We start from the raw sequence: 21,270 nt of genomic DNA on the forward strand, positions 1-21,270 counted from the left end.
CGGCCACCTCATCCTAACAAGTCCTCCAGTGTCAAGCAATTTTTCAGGCTTAAATAAAACCAAAATATTGTATTAAGTAGGGGTGTGACGAGACACTTATCTCACGAGACGAGACACGACATTAGGTTCACGAGAACAAGACGAGACTAGATTTTTGCACAAAATTTTATAGAAATCCTCAATGGCAAAATTCATGACTAGAAAAATTGTCTGCAGGTGCATATTGATTTTTTTTAACTAATAATCATGTAATGAATGTCATTTCAGTTCTACTTTATGAGTATGAATTATCAAATGCCTTGAAAGACAACAATATACTGTACAAGCACTGTAAAAGGGTTTTGCCACAAACTCAAATGACTGTGCATGAAGTATGAGCTTCCAGAACTTCTGATTGAGGCTATGTGTGACCACCTAATTGAACTCCTTTCCACAAACTGAACATAGAAATAAAAACAGTATAAATAACAGTTTTTTTTTTTATCTTATTAAGTGCAAATAATAAGTGCAAGTGCAACCTAAATAAAATTAGGCTACTCAGTATTCAAGTGCAAACAGAGACCAAAACAGAGACCAGAGCCACAACTACACTGTCCAGAGATAGGTTTGATTTTGGGAGACGGGATTTTGTATATTTGCCTAATTTGCGCGTATCAGGGAGCCCGTGTTTTACTTTCACTTTCAGATTGGTGATCGCATGTACTTTGTGTATAGGGAGTGGCGGTGCTGAGCGCACATTCAACAATATAAAGCATTTATTAGACGTTTAGACTCTGATGCGCAACGAATCCTCCGCTATCATCACACGATCAGTGAACTGTGATTCGGGCTGCACTGTGTGTGACTGCAACTTGTGCTGGATGTGAATTTAGCGGTGGCATATTCTATGCTAATTTCACCCTCATCCTCATTTTGGTCTAATGGGATCTGTTCCTAGACCCTGGACCCGCACTGTGGATGGGGCTGCTTCTCTAAAGCCGGGGACTCACTTAAAGGTGAACTAAGTAACTTTTTTACCTTAACTGAACAGCTTCGGAGTCATTGGAATGGTTATATTACTTATTTCGGGTTGAATGGTGGTCGTTTCGCACCCCCCTGGTGCCCGTGAGCGGAAAATTCGCACTTGCAACTTTGAGACGGCGGGCCGCCGGCAGCCGCGGCAGGAAGTATCGCGTGATATCAGGTCTCGCGATGTAAACAATTGCTTTACGGCCAAAAGAAATCTGCTCAAATACTGTCATTATTGCGCTCCCTCACGCTGTCCGAACCCAAAGGAAGAAGACGTTTTAAAGAATGTCCCATCTGCTTTGATGTCGTTGATCTACAAGCCTCTGTGTCTGAGAATCACCAAAGAGTTTTTACAACAGTGTTGTCAAATATTTATTCCGAAGCTGTGGGGGGAGCTCTAGAGAGAAACCTGCGAGCAAAAAGCGAGAATACAGCGAAGAAATCCCGAAGCTACTGAGTGCTGCTTTAACGACTGTTTGGCCGATTATGAATGTAATTTGATACTTATGACTGATCATGCCCAAACGCACCGAGTCAGAGACAGTTGTGTTCAATCTGTGTTCAGAATCGGTGTTTAAAATCTGCTCCAGTTAATGCAAACAGTCTGCAAGTGTGTTCAGTTCAGTCTTAGAATGTTTCAGCTAGTCGTTAGGTTTGTCCCCGGCATAAGCAATCAATCTTACAAGTTGGTACTTGGTGAATGATATAAAAGCTAATCAAATCTCATATACTTTCATTACAGCTGGGGCCTTAAGGCGCAGGTATACTTCATTTTCCATGTTCCGCTCTGTCTCGCACACAGTCGAGAGCGTGAGCCTTTAACCCTCTGGGCTTCTTCGCCCGAAAACGGGCGAAAACTTGAACGTTTCGAATTGTTTAATTTTTTTGCTTCATCGGATGGGGTTGAAACTTGGTGACTTTTCTTTTATTACCTATATGAACACACAAAAAAATCAAGGAGATGATTCTGATATGTTAAAGGGTCGTAAAAAAAAAAGTCACACTTAGCTTCCTCCCGCCCGAAAACGGGCGACATAGGAAATGAATGGGAAATACGAAAAAATAGGAAAACTCAGAGAAACTTTTGGTGGTACAAGCTACAGATCAGCCACTGTGCTGAAAAAAAGTGTACAGCAATGAAGGGGTGACACTCTAGAACATCAAGAGTGCAAAAAAGACACCCTCCCCCCCACACACACACACCCACACACACAAACACACACACACACACACACACACACACACAGAGAAATGAACTGGTAAGACTGAAACAGCAAATTTTGCCCCAAACTATATAAAAATGATATAATCATAATAACTCCAAAACTATAGCAAGGAGAGTCAAAAGGTAGGTATCGTTTGAAAGAACTCTTTTTAAATTTTTTGAAAATATAAATTACATTACATTTGGACATTGTCCCGCCAAGAAACGGTGGATAAAAGACAATATATATATATAATTTTTATTATGATTTTGCATATCTTTCATATTTGTCATGGAATAACTCAGTAAGGAAATAAGGTAGGAGGAAAATTCTTTTTTAGTGAAGTCCCCCTACATGTTAGCTGCATCTGGATAAAAAAATAATAATTTTTGGATAAAGGAATCAAAAATTACAGCATTTTGAAAAGAGACAGCCTTTTTGTACAGTCTTTCACACCCCCTCATGGGCAATTTTTTCTCCATGAAGAATATCTTGTCATAAAAGCAATAGATTATGTTAATTTTGGGCTCATTTTAATTGTAATAATATGCTGTAAAAAATGAAGTGTCATTTTCAATTATCTGAGAATGTTTCATGAGCTGTATGATGTTTTTGACACATTGCAGTACATTATTTTATAGATTATGAAAAAAAGAGAAATTCTATGTATCAGCAAATAACTCAGCAATACTTAAGAGTTTTTCAAAGTGGATACATTCACTGTAAAGTTCAGACTCTAAGCTTTCAAATGACATCAACTTTGTGTTTATCAAGGCAAGATTTTTGAAAAATATGGTAATAAATATTTTCGCAGCTAGGTGGCGCCTGCTGGCGGTACACTTGGTTTTTGAGGGATTACTCAGCACTCGTTAGGAATTAATACATTTAATTAGATGCATTAAAAAGCTGAGATTCTAAGCTTTAAAATGATATATAATTTGTGTTGTTCCATTCAGTGGTTGATTAGTAATAAATTGTTTTCTTTCCGAATGGGAATAAATCAAATAAATAAATAAAAAAAGCTATAGGCCGCCTATGGGCGGTTATAGGACATGACACAAATTAATAAATTTTGAAGCCACTAGGTGGCGCTCTTCTCACTTGAAATATTTTTTTTTTTAGGCCTGCACTCTAATTTGATGTGAAATGTTGCATTTATTGAAAAATAAAATAAAATAAATAAAATAAAAATATATATATTAATTCTAATGGAAAAAATAGCTCATAAAAATTACATAATTAATGCAAAGTATCATAAAAAATTCTAAAAATTCTATATAATAATCAGAAAACATTATAGAACAAAACAATATTTGAATGGTTATCCTAGGACAAAGTTAAGTACAATTTTAAGGCTTCGCCCGTTTTCGGGCGGGAGGAAGCTAAGTGTGACCCAATTATGAAGAAGCCCAGAGGGTTAAAGTATACTCCTTTTGCCGTGAGCGCAGAAAGACATGTGCACTATCTAGTGGTTTACAAACTCTTAAGTCACTCACTTATTCGCTGTTGTATGCGCACCGTCCGCGCAGTCTCAAAAATTGGGTTGCACGCGGACAGTGTGCGCAGACATCAGCGGAGCCGCCTGATGATGAAAGTTACATAACACGGACTGTGCGAGGACCGTCGCGGAACATGGACGGCTGAAGTATACTTTGGGCTTTAGCCATATCTAGAGAGCAGAATAACAATCCCTTGTGTATCTCATGTGCATCCAGGTCGTCCCAAGACCCAGTGTGAGCAGCACAGAGACAGTCTTCAGAGTGGAAACGATGGTGTTACTCTAGTGGGAGCCTTCATCCCTCAGTGTGATGAGGAGGGTCAGTACAGGCCTCAGCAGTGCCACGGGTCCACAGGTCACTGCTGGTGTGTGGACAGTAGGGGGCAGGAGAGAGCGGGAACCCGAACTCCACCTGGAACCCCGAGAAGAAACTGTGACGAGCCTGGTAAGAGTGCTGTACCGCGGCCACCTCGTCCTAACAATTCCTATGTTTCTAGTGTCAAGCTATTTTTCAGGCTTGAATAAAACCAAAACATTGCATTATGGATTATTAAGCAATAAAATCACAGCCAATTGAATATACAGCTATGGAGTGGGATTTTGGTCCAATGGGATTATACTGTGGATGGGGCTGCTTCTCTAAGCTATCAAACTTACAAGTTGGTACCTGGTGAATATTAAAACTAGTAATAAAATCCCATAGACTTACATCACAGATGAGCCCTTTGCCATATCTAGAGAGCAGAATAACAATCCGTTGTGTATCTCATGTGCATCCAGGTCGTCCCAAGACCCACTGTGAGCAGTACAGAGACAGTCTTCAGAGTGGAAACGATGGTGTTACTCTGGTGGGAGCCTTCATCCCTCAGTGTGATGAGGAGGGTCAGTACAGGCCTCAGCAGTGTCACGGGTCCACAGGTCACTGCTGGTGTGTGGACAGTAGGGGGCAGGAGAGAGCGGGAACCCGAACTCCACCTGGAACCCCGAGAAGAAACTGTGACGAGCCTGGTAAGAGTGCTGTATGCGGCCACCTCGTCCTAACAAGTCCTACGTTTCCAGTGTCAAGTAATTCTTCAGGCCAGAATAAAACCTCTAATTTCTAATATACAGCTATGGAGTGGGATTTTGGTCTAATGGGGTTATACGGTGGAAGGATCTGCTTCTTTAAGCAATCAAACCTTTGAGTTGGTACATGGTGAATGATATGATAGATAATAAAATCCCTTTGACTTGCACTACAGCGGCCTTAGCCATATCAGCAGTTGCATTAAAAACACTCGCACAGCAATATGAACTATTTTTCAGAAATGTAATGCCAAGATAATGTAACACAAAGTATAGTCTTACAAATGTACATACATTTAAAAAAAAAAAAATGAAATAGAACACATTAACAACTGCATAGAAACGCCCTGGCAACCATCCACCATAAACTAGCATCATGGTGCCAACTTTTGCATAGGCTACACATCTAAAACACGTCTGACATGGTCTCCATCTGGTGTTATAATTGTAATATTGCTTGCAAATTATGGGCTTTCTACTTTGCTAAGCAGTTTCTTATCATGTGTAAGCAATCACTATAATCTGTAGCAGAGCTCAGAGAGTCCAGCCTGTGTCTCGAGTTTACAGAGCATTAGGAAAATATGAGCACTTTCGTCCATGTCAACACTGCCAATGAATGTGTCCTCACCACAGTTAAAAATGCTTCCTCTTTTGTCTCAATGTTTTGTGGCCAAAAATGAAACTTGCGAAGGAGTAAAAAAAAACTTTTAAACGTTTTTTTTTTTACTTTTTTTTTTTAAATAAAAAAAATATATATATTTTTAAATTTTTTTTAGAAATAGATGTTAGGGGTGCATAAACATATTTTACGTCTATTATATATAATTATGTTATTTATACTTTATATATATATATATATATATATATATATAGTTTTGCATTTGTATGTTATTAAAAAAAAAATTATATAGTATTTTTAAAATATATATGTTTTTTATTATTATTTCAGAATAATAATTATATACACTATATATATATTTTTTAATATATATATTTTTATACATTTAAAATGTATTTTAATTATTATTTGAAATTATTTAAACATACTTTTATTATTATTAATACTAGAATGAACAATAGCAACAATAATACATAAACGTAATCATCATAAAATCCATTCAGTACTTTTTAAATATCTGTTAAACATTTTGTTTTTTTTCTTCTGTTCTTTATCATGCTGGATTTGCTATTTTCATTTTCTCCATTTGCTATCTTCATTTCATAAATCTTTATGGTGTGGTGCTTGAAATATATAGATATGTAAATGTGGTGATTGAAATATATCCCCATTTTGTGCAGCATCAGTAATATGTTCGTGGTTTCCCCTCTGATATACCCAGTGATAGTCCCTCCAACCCAGCGTCCAGAGACCGTCTGTGAGCGCTGGAGAGCCAGTCTGATGCAGCAATATGGTGGCCAGCCGAATTCCCAGTCCTATCTACCTCAGTGTGACTCTTCCGGCGAGTTCAACCCGGTTCAGTGCTATGGAGACAGCAGCTACTGCTGGTGTGTGGACCGAAACGGACGGGAAGTACCAGGAACCCGCTCACATGACGCTGTGAAACCTGCCTGTGAGTGTCGCTCGCTGTGAAATGTACATTTTTCTACAAAAGACAATTTAAGTGTCTTCATGCTTGAACAAGAAGAGTTATGATGCTTCTGTAGTGGTTACTATTATGAATAATCTGTTTTATGTTCATATTCATAACAAGAGGCAGCAAAATTATTTCTTTTTCAAAGCTAAAACAATCAATCTTCTACCGTCTAGGTATACCTACTGTGGCCCCTCCCACCATGCGCCCTCTGCCACGCCCAGATGTGACCCCGCCTCCAGCAGGCACGTTCTTGCTCTATGCTCAGGGTCAACAGATTGGAGTCTTGCCTCTCAATGGCACACAGATGGACAAGCAGAGATCTTCAGTGCTGCTTGCTCTACATGTGAGACTTGCACAATATTGAATTAAAATACTGAAGTCTGTGGCTTTGAGAAAAGTATACTAATTCAGTCCTGTTTACACTTTCAGGGCTCTATAGTGGTCGGCATTGATTACGATTGCAGAGAAAGGAAAGTTTACTGGACAGATCTGGCAGGACGGACAATCAATCGAGCCAGTCTGGAGCCAGGATCAGAATCTGAGATTATCATAAATACAGGTATGTTTATTTTGCTAGAAAAAAAATCTATGATTTATGTAATGTAATGGAATATCTTTTATATTATATAATCTTTTCCAGCTCTGACGAGTCCAGAAGGTCTTGCTGTAGATGTGGCCCGTAGGAGACTGTTTTGGGTGGACAGCACACCAGACAAGATCGAAACAGCAAACCTTGATGGAAGTGACAGACGTGTTCTGTTCGAGAAAGACTTAGTAAATCCCAGAGCCATCATTGTGGACTCCCCTACAGGGTATGTGCTAATCTTGCTTAAAGATTATCTTAAAGATATCAAAAATCAATACCAGAAGAACACTAATGCTTCTCGTTTGATGCTTTGATATATATATATATATATATATATACAGTACCGGTCAAAAGTTTGGAAACATTACTATTTTTAATGTTTTTGAAAGAAGTCTCATGCTCAACAAGGCTGCATTTATTTGATCAAAATATTGTGAAATGTTATTACAATTAAAAAAAAAAATGGTTATCTATTTGAATATGTTTTAAAGTATAATTTACTTCTGTGATGCAAATCTGTATTTTCAGCATCATTACTCCAGTCTTCAGTGTCACATGATCCTTCAGAAATCATTCTAATATGCTGATTTATTATCAATGTTGGAAACAGTTGTGCTGCTTAATATTAATAGAATAATCTATTGTAATCTATAAAATAGAAATCTTTCATAACAATATATACAATTCTTTTTTTGAAAGAAAATAATACTTTTATTTAGCAAGGATGTGTTAAATTGCTTAAAAAAATTTTAAGTAAAGATTTATAATGTTAGAAAAGATTTCAATTTAAATAAATGCTGTTCTTTTCCACTTTTTTGTCTTGAGTGCTGGATCACTCCGACTGCATCATTATCAGGGGCATCTCTTAATTAATCCAATAATTGGCTGATTTAATGAACCATCATTTCCCCTCCATCTCCAACTTCCCATGTTTCCTTTACAAGAGTGCTCCAAAACCAAAAATCTGTTGGTATTGTTCAAGTGCGATTGAGGGGAAGCGAGAGAGGGAGGAGGTCAGGACGTGCATGGGAGGCAGAGAAAATAAGAGGGCAAGGCTACAAATTGGCCCAGATGTTAGTGTTGCTTCAGTGTCTGGCCTGGCTCTCGGGTCTCAGGGGAGGCAGGCAACGTGTGGGCCAGCAACTCCACAAACACAGCCATCTGCAACATCTGGAGCAACTGAACTAGTGTGGAGGACAGGAGATATAACACAAACCTCATGGGCCATGAGAATAGCTGCAAATGTGTGTTTGTGTTTGTTGGTGCTGCGATTCGCGCTACGTGCTAGTTTGTTTGTGCCGTAACGCATAATGTCTGCATGCTTGAGGTGATGGTTCCGATTAACATGCTATCTGGGTCGAAGTCTGATTCATCAGTTGAGAATTTTACAAAACAAATATTTAATCATTCATGCTGTCTGCGTTGTTCGCTGCTCCTCTTATAAATATCCCTTAAATCATTTTTTACCACAAATGCTGTGAAATTGTAATTTGATGCTTAGAAATCCTCTGGGAGGGACATAAGTAACATAATTTACGGTTATAAATCTTTTTTGACCAGTGAGTGATTCAGCATTAAAAATAGTGCTGGCTAGTTTTGATTAGTTTCATATGCCATGATTTAAAACATCTTGTTTAAATCAATGCTAAATAGTGCAGAACAGTTTTGTATGTTTCCTGTTTTCGCAAAACATGAATTGCAACTCTTGAAAAATCTCAAACTGTGAGCCATTTTGCCTCCTATATTAAAAGTCTTATATCTCAATCTAATGCATATTATTTCAAGCTTTGACTTTACTAATTTGATCAAACTGTTAAACCTATATGTTAAATATGAGAGAATTAGACTTGCACATGCAAGCATGCTTAATTATTAGTAATAGTTCTTATTATTATCAATGATGCTGCTGAATATTTTTGTGGAAACTGTAATACAATTTTACATTTTTAACACACACACACACACACACACACACACACACACACACACACACACACACACACACACACACACACACACATACATATATATATATATATATAAAATATAAATGTAAAATATAAACAAATAAAAAATATATAAATTTATAAATATAAAATATATCTATATTTATATCTAAGATTATATTTAACTAGAGGTGGGCATAGATTAATTTTTTTAATCTAGATTAATCTAGATTAATTTTGAAATTAATCTAGATTAATCTAGATTAAAATGGCTCATTTGAATTCTGCCGAAGGCATTCAGAATATGTGTGCTACCCAAATAATGACTATAAAAGTAGCCTAAGTCTTTGAGAACGGGTTTCTCAAGCCAGGTGGCGCATTAGACCAGGGGCTCATCTCCTGTTTCCAAAATGCATCTCAAACTGCTTGAGAAAGCTGTTCTACTCATAGACTGTAAAAGGTTACTTCTGTACTGTTACCGTCCGTAGGCAACATTAGGTAGGCCTATGTTATTATCAACTACTATAGGCTATCAATTAGGGGATGGGCGATATGGCCTAAAATCTATATTGTGATATACATTGCAGCCTCTTGTGATAACGATATACAGTATATTATAATAAAACCATTTCAGAACAGGTTACACAGACCCTGCTAAACAACTGCTAAATTTATTTTTTTAAAGGGTATATGTAGTTTTGAGAACATATATTGTGCAAAACTGTAAGTATACAACATAATTTTGCAGATAAATAAAATTTAAGTACACTAGCTGCAGAGATCTTAAGTAGGTAGGTCTAATGTTTATTATAGCTTTGAGCTTATGAAACCCCAAATTTAAAGTTATAATATTGTATAACTGATGTCTTTTCAGTTAAAAAGAAACACAACAACGATTCTTAAAATCGGGCGTAGACAGAGATTATGTGTTAACGTTACACCACTAAGATATATTGGAATGAGAATAATACGCGCGCGCTGGTATTCAGTGATATCATGTTTCGTTTTGAATTTGAGGTGGTAGAACGGATTAGTCGTGTGTTAACTTACCGAACCGTTACCCCACACACTCGGATAGTTTGCTGCTGTTTGTCGGACGGCTTAAATCCGAACCAAGTCCAAATAATGGATGTTGCAGCTTTCACTTACAGCCGTGTTTACTTAAGATGACGACGAATATGCGTTGCAGCCGGGTTTACCTCGCGGCCGCGGGTAGATTGCGTCATCATAGCTTGTGTAGTAGAGCCATCTCCCAACCCAACTTGGGGAATAGATTAACGGCGATATTTTTTTTATCGCGCGATAAGAGTCTCGCGTTAACGCAGCGCGATAAGAGTCTCGCTGCGTTAACGCCGATAACGGCCCACCACTATATTTAACAAAAAAGTAGTGCAGTCAAATCGATTAATCGCGATTTATCTATATAGATACATACACACACACACACACACACACACACACACACACACACACACACACACACACACACACACACACACACACATATATTTACAAACATTTATGTATCGTGATTAATCAGTTTGACAGGACTAAACAAAAGTCAACCAAAAGTTCCATTGTCATAATGTCCTGACAATCAAAACTTGATCTTTTCACAGAACCCTCTACTGGACTGACTGGAACCGAGAAGCTCCTAAAATCGAGAGCTCCACGGTGGATGGACAAAACCGAAGAGTCCTGGTACAGGATGGCATTGGACTTCCCAATGCTTTGGCCTACGACTCCACTACACGGCAGGTCTGCTGGGCCGATGCAGGTATGCGCTAAGCATATGTAGGCTAGTTTTTGTGCAGCAATATTTTGGGGTTTTGACAAAGTCTGGTCCACTTTGCATCTAATTCTGACCATGTCAATCTGAATTAGATACCACAATAACAGGCGGGGACTAAAAAGCTCATTCAAATTTGTTGATAACCTCTTTTTTATGTTTTGGGCAGGAACCAAGCGCCTAGAGTGCATATCGCCTAACGGGACAGGGAGACGTGTGGTTCAGAGTAACCTGAACTACCCCTTCAGCATGGTCTCCTTCGCCAATCACTACTATTACACAGACTGGAGGAGGTAAAGCATAGCACATGCATGTCCAACACAAAATGACCATCAGAATCATAACTACCTATCAGATGGCAAGTCCTTCATGCTCGTTTCACTTCACGTTCTGTGTCGCACTAGACTTTGTGCTCCATTAACTTCCATTCATACTAAATACAAGCATTAGAGCAACATGATTTGCAGTGAAACAGGAAACGGAGTAGATAATATAGCTTTATACCCTTTATAAAGTTTATTATTTGTTATTTACAATTTATCAAAAACAGAAGCCCTGAAGCTTATTCATATTTATTGTGAGGTCCAGTTTGTCAAGTGTGACTGACTGTACCTTCATCAATTAAAATATTACAAAATAACTGATCTCATTTTATATTTTGTTCTGTGATGTTTCAGAGATGGGGTCATCGCTCTCAGTCGAGATAACCAGTCAACAGATGAGTACTTGCCTGATCAGAGATCTCATTTGTATGGAATTACAGTTGCTCCTCCACACTGTTTATAAGGTGCTTACAGATTTCAGTGGTAAAGTATAATCGGTTTAGTTTTGCTAATGTATTTTCCATTCTATATCTATCTATCTAACTACACAATGTACACACACAAGTGCACACACATATTTATATATACAGTTGTAATTGAAATTATTCAACCCCCATTCCAAATCAGGTTTATTGCCAAGATTTACAGACTTTCAGCTGTTTGCATTGAACAAATCAAACAAAAGTAATTGAAATAGCTCAACAACTAATGTGTCAAGTGCTTTCCTCAAATTCAGCTGAAAATGCAACTTTTAATGACTTCTGCAGTCTCAAAATTATTCAACCACTTCATGGCAAGCATCTTTAGTACTTAGTAGAGCACCTTTTGCTGTTATGACCGGCTGTAAACGAGATGTACCAGACACCAGCTTCTGGCAGCGTTTCTGAGGAATCTTAGCCCATTCCTCATGAGCAATGGCCTCCAGTTCAATAATATTCTTGGGTTTGCTTGATGTAACCGCCTTCTTCAAAACCCACCAGAGATTTTCTATGGGGTTCAAGTCAGGTGACTGTGATGGCCACTGTAGAATCTATCAGGAATTCTTCTCCAACCAAGCCTAGGTGGAATTTGAGGTGTGCTTGGGATCATTGTCCTGTTAGAAGGTCCAATGACGTTTTCTACTAGGATTTCCTGATACTTCAATAGTCCATCTTGCCTTCCACACGCTGCAGGTTTCCAATGCCAGAGGATGCAAAGCAGCCCCAGAGCACCACCATGCTTACCTGTAGACAGTGTTCTTTTCAGCATATGCTTCATTCTTCTTCCTCCAGACATACCGCTGATACATAGGGCCTTAAAGCTCCAGTTTTGCTTCATTGCTCCACAGAACAGAATCCCAAAACTCCTGTGCCTTATTTTATTTGAGCTTTTTTCTTGTGCTTTTGGGTCAATAGTGATGTACATCTGGGAGTTCTGGCATGGAAAACGCATGCATTTAGTATGCGCCTTACTGTGCTGAAACCTCAGTGCCTGTTGCCACCAAGTCTTGCTGCAGGTATTTTGCAGTCACTCGAGGGTTTTTCTGAACCTGCCTTCTCAGAAATCTGGTTGCAGCTCTTGATAGCTTCCTTTTTCTGCCATATCCAGGTAGTGTAATCACTGTTCCTTTAACTTTGAACTTGTGAACAATGCTTCCAACGGTGTCTTTAGGAACATCAGATATTTCATGTGTTCTAGCTCAAGCACACCTGGTGCAACTAATGAAGCCCTTGATTAGTTGCATCAGGTGTGCTTGAGACAACACCTGTTTTGCAGATTTGTGCTGTTGTGAGGGATTCTAAATAATTTTGAGACTGCAGAAGTCATGAAAAGTTGCTTTTTCTGTTGAATTTGGGGAAAAACTTGACACATTTGTTGTGTTGAGCCATTTCCCTTACTTTTGTTTGATTTGTTCATTGCAAATAGCTGAACGTCTGTACATTTTGCTGTAATAAACCTGATTTGAAATGGGGGTTGAATAATTTTGATTACAACTGTGTGTGTGTGTATATATAAATACATACACATATATTATATGAACACAGACTTTTAAGTTAGATACAATTAATCAATTTGACAGCACTAATATACAGTAATGCACTCTGTAAATGGGCTTCTGCTTGTGTAGCTTAATAACCTAAAAGTACACGTTTACCATGTAGCAAAATGTGGGTGACCTCTTTTCAAGCAAATAACAGGATAACATTTTTCAGACATGAACTGTCAACTACAGGCACTTAAGAGAAAAGTACAAGGCACCTGCCTCAAATCACTGTAGTTTTGACAGAGGCGACGAAACACTGGTGTTGCACCGGTACTGCACCGTACTTCAAAGCATTTCAGTTCTTTAAAGACCAGAAAACAGTCAAACAAGATCAGAGTAAGAGTTTGTAAATCTGTACTAGCATATGAAAGCGGGCAATTTCCCCTGCTAGAAAATGAAATGTTTTCACATTTGTCCAAACTTGGCTTTCTTTGAAAGATTTCCGACAAGAGTCCCGTTTTGTGTTATAGGGAGACATTAATAACAGAACCAGCATTACATGGTGCTATTTTGGGCGAGCGTTTGGAGAGCTGGTGCTGTGGGAATCGCGGCGGAGTCGTGGACCAGGAGAGAGCGGATCGCGGAACCCGCAAGTCTCGACAAACGTCACCGTCAATGCCAAAGTGCAAATTTACAAACATGAAAGCGTGAATATTTTCTCAAAATATTTTTGTAAATTTGTTTTATACCTCATTTCATTCTACTGTATTTTTGTATGTGACTTTTTGTTATAAAAAACCCCTAACAAATAATAATAATAAAAAATACCCTCAGAGTTTAGTTGAGTAATTTGTATGTTAATAAAAACACTAAAACAGTATTTTTGGGGGAAAAGTAAAAAAATATATAATTCCTTTGAACAACGAAAGTGGTCTTTTACCAATCTTAATTTTTTAATCCGTTTTATCTTTTGTAAGATGTGATATTTATAACAATAAAATGTGACTGACAACTTTAATATATGCCTGTTTGCATTATTTTTTGGCTCTGCAGTGATTATTTTCTTGAATACAGTATATGCACAGTTGGAGGTATAAAGTTGAATTTCTTTCTCCAGGGGTAAAACAAACATAGAGTCTGGCCATAAAACTTTGCTGCGTTGCATTAAGGTTTATTATGCAACAAAAAAAATAGTCCAGCTTTTTATTGTAGCCCATGTAAAATTTCATAAGTGCATTTTTTTTTTATTAATTACAGGGGAAAGCAAATGCATTATAAAAAAAAAAAAAAAATCCAGTTTGGCATTCCCACAAAAATGCCTTGAATTCAAACAAAATATCTGTGGTGTGGTTAATGAAAACAAAGCATGTCTTGTGAAGAAGGTCTCTGCAGCAAGGTCCTGGCAGGACGTTTTTATCTCCCCACCTTTCCGAGGCGGTGATCTGTCTTGGGGTCAGCGATGATGGCCTGAACTGCCACGATAGCCTCGTTGATCTTTGTTTGTAAATCTCTGAGCTCCTCGATGTGAAGCAAGCGAAGAATTCTGGCCGCTTCGTTCAGAGACGCATCTGGAACGATCAAACATTCTTCGTGCTTACAATTCCTCCGGAAGTCAAAAGCATATGAAATTAAATGTAGAATGTGCGTGCAAACCTACCTCCGGTATCAAATCCTAAAAGATGCTTGTCAAGAGCGACTGGTAAACCCTATGAAAGAACAAAACCTTTCATTAAGATTTTTTTAAAGAAATTATTACTTTTATTCAGCAAGGATGCATTAAATAGCTCAAAAGTAAGAGTAAAAACATTTATAATGATACAAAAGATTTCCTTTACAAATAAATTTTTCTTTTGAGCTTTCAATTTATCAAAGAATCCAATAAAATAAAATGAATCAGTTTCCACAAAAATATTAAGCAGCACAACTGTTTGCAAAATTAATAATAATAAGAAATGTTTCTTGAACATCAAATCAGCATATTAGAATGATTTCTGAAGGATCATGTGACACTGAAGACTGGAGTAATGATGCTGAAAAGTCAGCTTTGCATCTCAGGAATAAATTACACTTGAAGATATATTTAAATAAAAAAAACATGTATTTGAAATTGTGATTATTTCACAATATAACAGTTTTACTGTATTCTTTTAATCAAATAAATGCAGCCATGGAAACCATAAGAGATTTCTTTCAAACAACATGAAACAATCTCCCCGACTGGCCTTTTTCATTTCAGAAGAACATTGAATGCTCACCTCTTTTGCTTGACTGGCCTTTGCAATGGCGTCAGGGTTCAGGCGTTCCTGAATCAGGATCCTAATGGCCTGTGATGACAAACAAACGAAATACCTTGAGTTTAATTGCACTGGATTCAAACGAATGTTTCATACCGTCAACAAAACGAACCATACTTACTTTAAGCATGACCAAATAGTCATCATGCCGCTGAATTTTGAGAAGATTAGCGAGAGCCGAGACACCAGCCTTAAAATCTGGATTATTAACTAAAGAGAGAAATCACATTTAATATCAGTCCTACATATAATTTAAAACTTTTTTCCCAATGCAAAACCTGTTTGACTTGGTTTAATTACTAATGACAAGAAAACATGATCTCTGCAAACAATGTTACCATAAAAATGCTTGATTTGTGATTAGTGGAATGAAACTACTCAGACCAAGACTATAATAAAGAAAACAACAACAACAGCAGAGCCAAATATTTTCCATTCAGTGAATCCCGTCCTCCCAGTGTGTCCTTATTCAGTTGACATCTGGAGGTTTCCTCCAGCTGTGGGTCACTGGCTCGGTTCAGCCCACTCATTGTGGGTTGAGGAGAGAGGTGGGTGTGTAATCGGTTTGTTCAGACATGCTTGGAAAGCCTCTTTAGCGACTGAGTTGGTTTCTTTAATCAGCCTTCTCCGTCTCATAACAACAGGACTGGAGACTGGAAAGACGTTTGGGGGAGAGAATACTCACTGTCCAGATTAATTAATGGGTCAGCAGACTTTTGAGCATCATTGGCCTCTGTCGCAGGTTTGCAGTTGCGATATTTCTCGACTGTGGGATGTAAAATAACATAAGTGGTTAGTTCGATGGAAACCAGAGGTTTCAAGTTGGCAAAATTATTTGATGGCATTTCTAGGAACATCTAGCTCTAAACATAAATGGAATCAAGATTGTGCAATCAAATGTGTGGGACAGCTGTAAGCTTTACATTTTATTAAAAAACTTTGCAAATGCTGCCATCTAGTGGTTTGAACATTGAAGATTGAACATTATTGCTAAACAGCTTTCAATGGGAAAGTCTCACCAATAAAAGGACAAAAATAGGTATGTTACAACTAGTGATATACCAATATACTATGAAAGCTTGTTTCCGCCACAGAATAAAACATTTTAAGAGATAATTGCGACTTTTTCTCTCACAATTGCGAGTTTACATATCGCAATTCTGACTTAATTTCTCAGAATTTCGAGATATAAAGTCAGAATTGCGTGAAATAAAGTCGCAATTGCATGAAATAAAGTCACAATTGCGTGTTATAAAGTCAGAATTGCGAGATATAAAGTCAGAATTGCATGAAATAAAGTCGCAATTGCGTGTTATAAAGTCAGAATTGCGTGAAATAAAGTCGCAATTGCGTGTTATAAAGTCGCAATTGCGTGTTATAAAGTCAGAATTGCGTGAAATAAAGTCACAATTACATCTTATAAAGTCAGAATTTGACTTTTTTCTCTCGCAATTGCGACTTTATATCATGCAATTCTGACTTTATAACACACAATTGGGAGATATACAGTCAGAATTGCATGATATAAAGTCGCAATTGCGTGTTATAAAGTCAGAATTGTGAGAAACTATTATGAAGTAAAAAAAAAAAAATTGGGAATTGGGAAAAAAAATTACACAATTGGGAGATATAAACTCGCAATTGTGTGATATAAAGTCGCAATTGCGAGAAAAAAAGTCAGAATTCTGACTTTATAACATGCAATTGCGACTTTATATCTCGCAATTCTGACTTTATAACACGCAATTGCAACTTTATTTCACGCAATTCTGACTTTGTATCTCGCAATTCTGAGAAATAAAGTCAGAATTGCAAGATGTAAACTCGCAATTGTGAGATAAAAAGTCACAATTATCATTTTTTATTTTGTGGCGGAAACAAGCTTCCATAATATACAGTAGTCAACATTTGAAGTGGATCAAACAAGTTAATCGAAGTTGTCCTAAGACAAGAAAGGGTATTGTTCCAAATTCATGTATAAATTTGATGAAAGGTTTTGATCCACTTCAAATGTTGACTACTGTATACGCATGGACGTTAAGTGCCTAATAATTGGCCATTTTGTGTTTACTTGGCAAATTAAAGGCACAGTGTGTAAGTTTCACGCTAGAGGTCGCTTATACAAAACAATAAAAAAGGTGTAGCTTGATGTGAATGAGTGAATGAGCGTGGAATCACGGCAGATGTCGACTGGACTCATGTCCATGGATGAGTTAATGTATTAAAGTTTTATTAATTACTGTGGTATGAAGCAGGGCGGGACAAGAGCCTGGGACTTTTTACTTTGTCGTTTTTATTTTGCTTATATGCGCATTTCACTCTGTGGCTGTATGAGACACTTGTTGACGCACACTGCAGTAAAGTAGATCAATATTAGAATACCATTCATCAATTAATAAAAGCTGGATGACTTGTGCTGCTAAATGGCATGTAATTCATTTGAAAACACTGTGTGGTGAAGGAAATGCTGTATTACTGTTACTACAAATGAAGCTCTCTCTGATTATGCCATGTTAGCCATTTGACAAAATAGTGTTGTCTGATTTACTTTTTAGGGTACAAACATGTTACTCGCGGTAAATCGAGAAAACATAAGATTCAAACAATAAGACTAGCTGTGTTGAGCTATATAACAATGGTTCGTTTTCCATGGATAAATGCATCCAAACAGTTGCTCACCTGTTTAATAAAACACATATTAAAGTGTCTTGGTGTTCCAATGGTTTCTACGGAAATCAAGGGTTTTGTGGATATGACGTCATTGACAGGTGACGCATCAAACATTACACTGTACACTACTTTTTTTATAATTATTATGTCTATTTGTTTATCTGTCTATCATATGTCTATGCAGCAACATGCAGTCCACAACAAATTGCCTTTTGAGGAGAATAAAGTATACCACTACACTGGTTAAAATAGACTTCTCTGGATTTTAAACATAATTGGAAACATTAAGGGGGAATGTAATTACACAAGTCAACAAAATACAGAACATTTTTCTAGTGGTTTTTGGATATTTTAATCCAAAAATCTGAAACATTGTGCTTTTAACATAAGTTTAGACCATCTTCACTGTGACATGGATAAACTGCTTTTTGAAAGTAAATAATGCATAAGTATTCCTCTTATTTTCTTTTGTATAAACTACCATTCAAAAATTTGGGGTTAGTAATTTGAAAGAACTCTCTTATGTTCATCAATACGTCATATATATATATATATATATATATATATATATATATATATATATATATATATATATATATATATATTACTCCAGTCTTCAGGGTCACATGATCCTTCAGAAATCATTCTAATATGCTGATTTGATGCTCAATAAACATTTCTTATTATCATCAATGTTGAAAAGATAATATTTTTGTGGAAATTCAGTCAAAAATCAGGATTTTTGACTGAATAGAAATTTCAAAAGAAAACCATTTATTTGAAATAGTAGGCCTAAGCTTTTGTAACATTATAAATGTCTTTATTGGGACGTTTGATCAATGAAATAAATCAATGCTGAATTTGTATTTAATTATTATTTTTTTATTATTATTATTTTAAAAACAACAACTTTTGAGTGGTAGTGTATATTGTTTATATCAGCCAAACTGCTCTCTAGATATTGATTGGCCTTAAAAAAAAACTATATTGGTCGACCACTGGTTTTAATCTCAAATAAATAATCATACCATTGTCTCCATATTCAAAACGAACAGCAAGACCCAGTAGCCAGTCAACGCTCTCTGGTCTTTCCTGAACACTGAATGGACAGTTCACATCTTGAAGGTACTACAAACATACAACACCAATTAATACATAATATTCATAATAATAACGATATAAATTAATTTAGGCCTACATATACACTAAACACATACATATGGAAATAAATCTGTTGATAAATATTAGTTTCACCTTTTCAAAATATTTAGGCCAGTCTGAGCTGGGAATATTCCTGAGATTTCCCCGGTCTTCAATTTTGTAGTGTCTGATTTTTTGATCTTCCAGCCAAACTATGAAATTTCTGAATTCCGTTTCATCTGGGTGAAGTAAAGAGCACACACAATATTAATAATACAATTAACATATAGATTAAACCTAGTTGTGAACGATAAATGCTTTCTATTAAACTCTGTTGGTATTCTCACTTGGAGAATTAGGAGCATGAGGTGGCAACACGTCTTTCATTTCTGACAGATTCCTACCTTTACAGTCAAATCCAGTTGGGTTGTGATACTCTAAGGCTGAAAGCTTCCTACGAAACATCCCTCTCACTTGTTAAAACTATTTAAAGAAGTTAATAGATGTATGATTTTGCTAAGGAAGGCACAACCTGCTACAGCCTTCAAATGGCACTGTAACACCGGAAGTAAAATAACCCATATTCTCTGTTTTCAAAATAAAGGTTTGTATTGAGGCGATGTTGATTAATTATTATTTTCTGTAACGTTACAACCACCAGATTTGATCTTTAATCCTCATCACCATCATCATCATCTTCTTTTTCTTCTTAATTTGACGGCACATTTCTCCTGAAATATAATTTTGATATCAGTTAAATTCCAATTAAATTAAGATGCATAAACTTTCCCAAACTGGCTCTATTCTGCTGGTGATTCGTTTATGAAAATATCTATAATGCATAATGTAAATTAATATGCATATAACTGAGTGAATGACTGAGAAGCGTTTGTTCTGTGGTGTTAATTGAGAATGTATACCTGCATACACAGACTTCCTAGATACAAAATTAATTATTGTTAAATAACACACAGCAGTGTTTGACAACATTCATTATTAAAAGGGAGTATTCTATATGGATAGTCTACTTTTATGCATGGGAAAGGAATTCATAATATTGATATTCATATTCATTTTTTTTACATTTTTATATTTAATACATCAGTATTAAATTCAGATTCTGACTTTATTTCTTAGAATTGCGAGTTCATATTCTGACTTTAGGCCTATAACAACGCAACTGCAGCTTTAGTTGTATCACGCGATGACTTTATAACTCACAGTTGCAAGTTTATACAAAGCAATTCTGAGAAAAAAGTCAGAATTGTAAGATGTAAACTCGCAATTGCGAGAAGAAAAAAAGTTAGAATTGCCACATTAAAAGTGGCCGAAACAAGCTTCCAAAAATGTAATGTTGTGTCTCAAATCACCTACTTATATACTACGCCCTAAAAGTATGTACTATTTTTGTGCAGACAAAGTACATACTTTTGAGTGTGTAGCAGAAGAGCAGACACGCTTTGGGACACATGTCGCTCTCTGTCGCTTAGTTACACGCATCCTAACTGACCTGTCAATCATCTTGTTAAAGATAAAATCCTCCACATTTAATTTAATTTCCTATTGTATCTGAGAGAAAAATTAAAAAAAATTTATCAGCTTAAATGTTGATTATTTGTCACTCAAACCCCGTTATCTAACCCTTAACCGTCAGTCGAGCACATCCGCCATGTTTTGTAGTATTCTGAGCAATTTTTAACTTGTATTTGTACTTCTGAACTGGATCCTCCTCCAAAGCACAATGGGTTGTGGGTACTTGGTATTGAGAAACGCCTAATGTAGGCGCTTGTCTTCTTGTGACAAACAGCCACATGTCGAGAAGCAAGAACAAGATCTGCTGTATGTCATCCATTGTTGTTTACTATGTCGCTTTCTTCTTCGCGCGAAAATGGCGTTGATCGCTTCTTTCCGGCAGAGGCTACACTACGCCTATCAAGTAAGGGTACTGTTGGCGGTGGAAACGCAAGCCGGATCAGGGTTTACCGTCCCGAACCGTACCGTACCGTATCATACCGTTCTGTACCGCACCGCACCGCACCGCTCAGTGGAAACGAGCCATTAGCTGTTATTCCAGTCCACTTTTAGACACGCACTTGCAAACTTCCCTAAGCACTTCCCCTCGGGGGAATCCCTGCCGCCATTTTGAAGTGCATTCCACTTCATGAAGTGGACGAGGGAAGTTTATACG

The 21,270-nt window shown here is 36.9% G+C and overlaps 2 protein-coding genes across 4 annotated transcripts in view; one reads left to right on the top strand and one right to left on the bottom strand.

Annotated features, from left to right (window-relative positions):
- The window catches only part of nid2a (nidogen 2a (osteonidogen)), a 48,704-nt gene extending 34,708 nt beyond the window's left edge, over window positions 1–13,996 (top strand). The window contains exons 17-26 of one of the 2 annotated variants that reach the window (XM_081347108.1): window positions 3,929–4,156; window positions 4,492–4,719; window positions 6,117–6,347; window positions 6,545–6,714; window positions 6,801–6,930; window positions 7,012–7,183; window positions 10,523–10,680; window positions 10,862–10,985; window positions 11,370–11,479; window positions 13,509–13,996. In XM_081347108.1, coding sequence (XP_081203234.1) covers window positions 3,929–4,156; window positions 4,492–4,719; window positions 6,117–6,347; window positions 6,545–6,714; window positions 6,801–6,930; window positions 7,012–7,183; window positions 10,523–10,680; window positions 10,862–10,985; window positions 11,370–11,478 — 1,550 coding nt within the window. In that variant the 3' untranslated portion in view covers window position 11,479; window positions 13,509–13,996. Of the gene's footprint in view, window positions 1–3,928; window positions 4,157–4,491; window positions 4,720–6,116; window positions 6,348–6,544; window positions 6,715–6,800; window positions 6,931–7,011; window positions 7,184–10,522; window positions 10,681–10,861; window positions 10,986–11,369; window positions 11,499–13,508 lie in introns of both variants that reach the window. The other variant, XM_081347107.1, reaches the window with a different exon arrangement.
- Window positions 13,918–19,671, bottom strand: rtraf (RNA transcription, translation and transport factor). 2 transcript variants are annotated; one of them, XM_081347157.1, is made up of 8 exons: window positions 19,487–19,671; window positions 19,197–19,321; window positions 18,971–19,070; window positions 15,958–16,038; window positions 15,394–15,482; window positions 15,234–15,302; window positions 14,636–14,684; window positions 13,918–14,546 (listed from the first exon to the last, which is right to left on the bottom strand). In XM_081347157.1, the coding sequence occupies exons 1-8, from the start codon at window positions 19,545–19,547 to the stop codon at window positions 14,392–14,394; spliced, it is 729 nt and encodes a 242-aa protein (XP_081203283.1). In that variant the 5' UTR covers window positions 19,548–19,671; the 3' UTR covers window positions 13,918–14,391. The 2 variants fall into 2 exon arrangements, with proteins under 2 accessions (XP_081203283.1, XP_081203282.1); XM_081347156.1 differs by having other exon boundaries at window positions 13,988–14,546; window positions 19,430–19,647.
- Window positions 19,672–21,270: the final 1,599 nt, after the last annotated feature.

Source organism: Scardinius erythrophthalmus, assembly GCF_964197995.2.
Source record: "Scardinius erythrophthalmus genome assembly, chromosome: 19".
NCBI lineage: Eukaryota > Metazoa > Chordata > Actinopteri > Cypriniformes > Leuciscidae > Scardinius > Scardinius erythrophthalmus.

What these genes read in the sequence shown, in the direction of transcription:
- rtraf (XM_081347156.1), bottom strand. Translation starts at nt 19,547, where the DNA reads ATGTTTCGTAGGAAGCTTTCAGCCTTAGAGTATCACAACCCAACTGGA. An exon ending in TCATGCTCCTAATTCTCCAA is followed by an intron (nt 19,322 to 19,429) that starts GTGAGAATACCA and finishes TACTTCACCCAG; the next exon opens with ATGAAACGGAATTCAGAAAT. An exon ending in ACTATTTGGTCATGCTTAAA is followed by an intron (nt 15,303 to 15,393) that starts GTAAGTATGGTT and finishes TTGTCATCACAG; the next exon opens with GCCATTAGGATCCTGATTCA.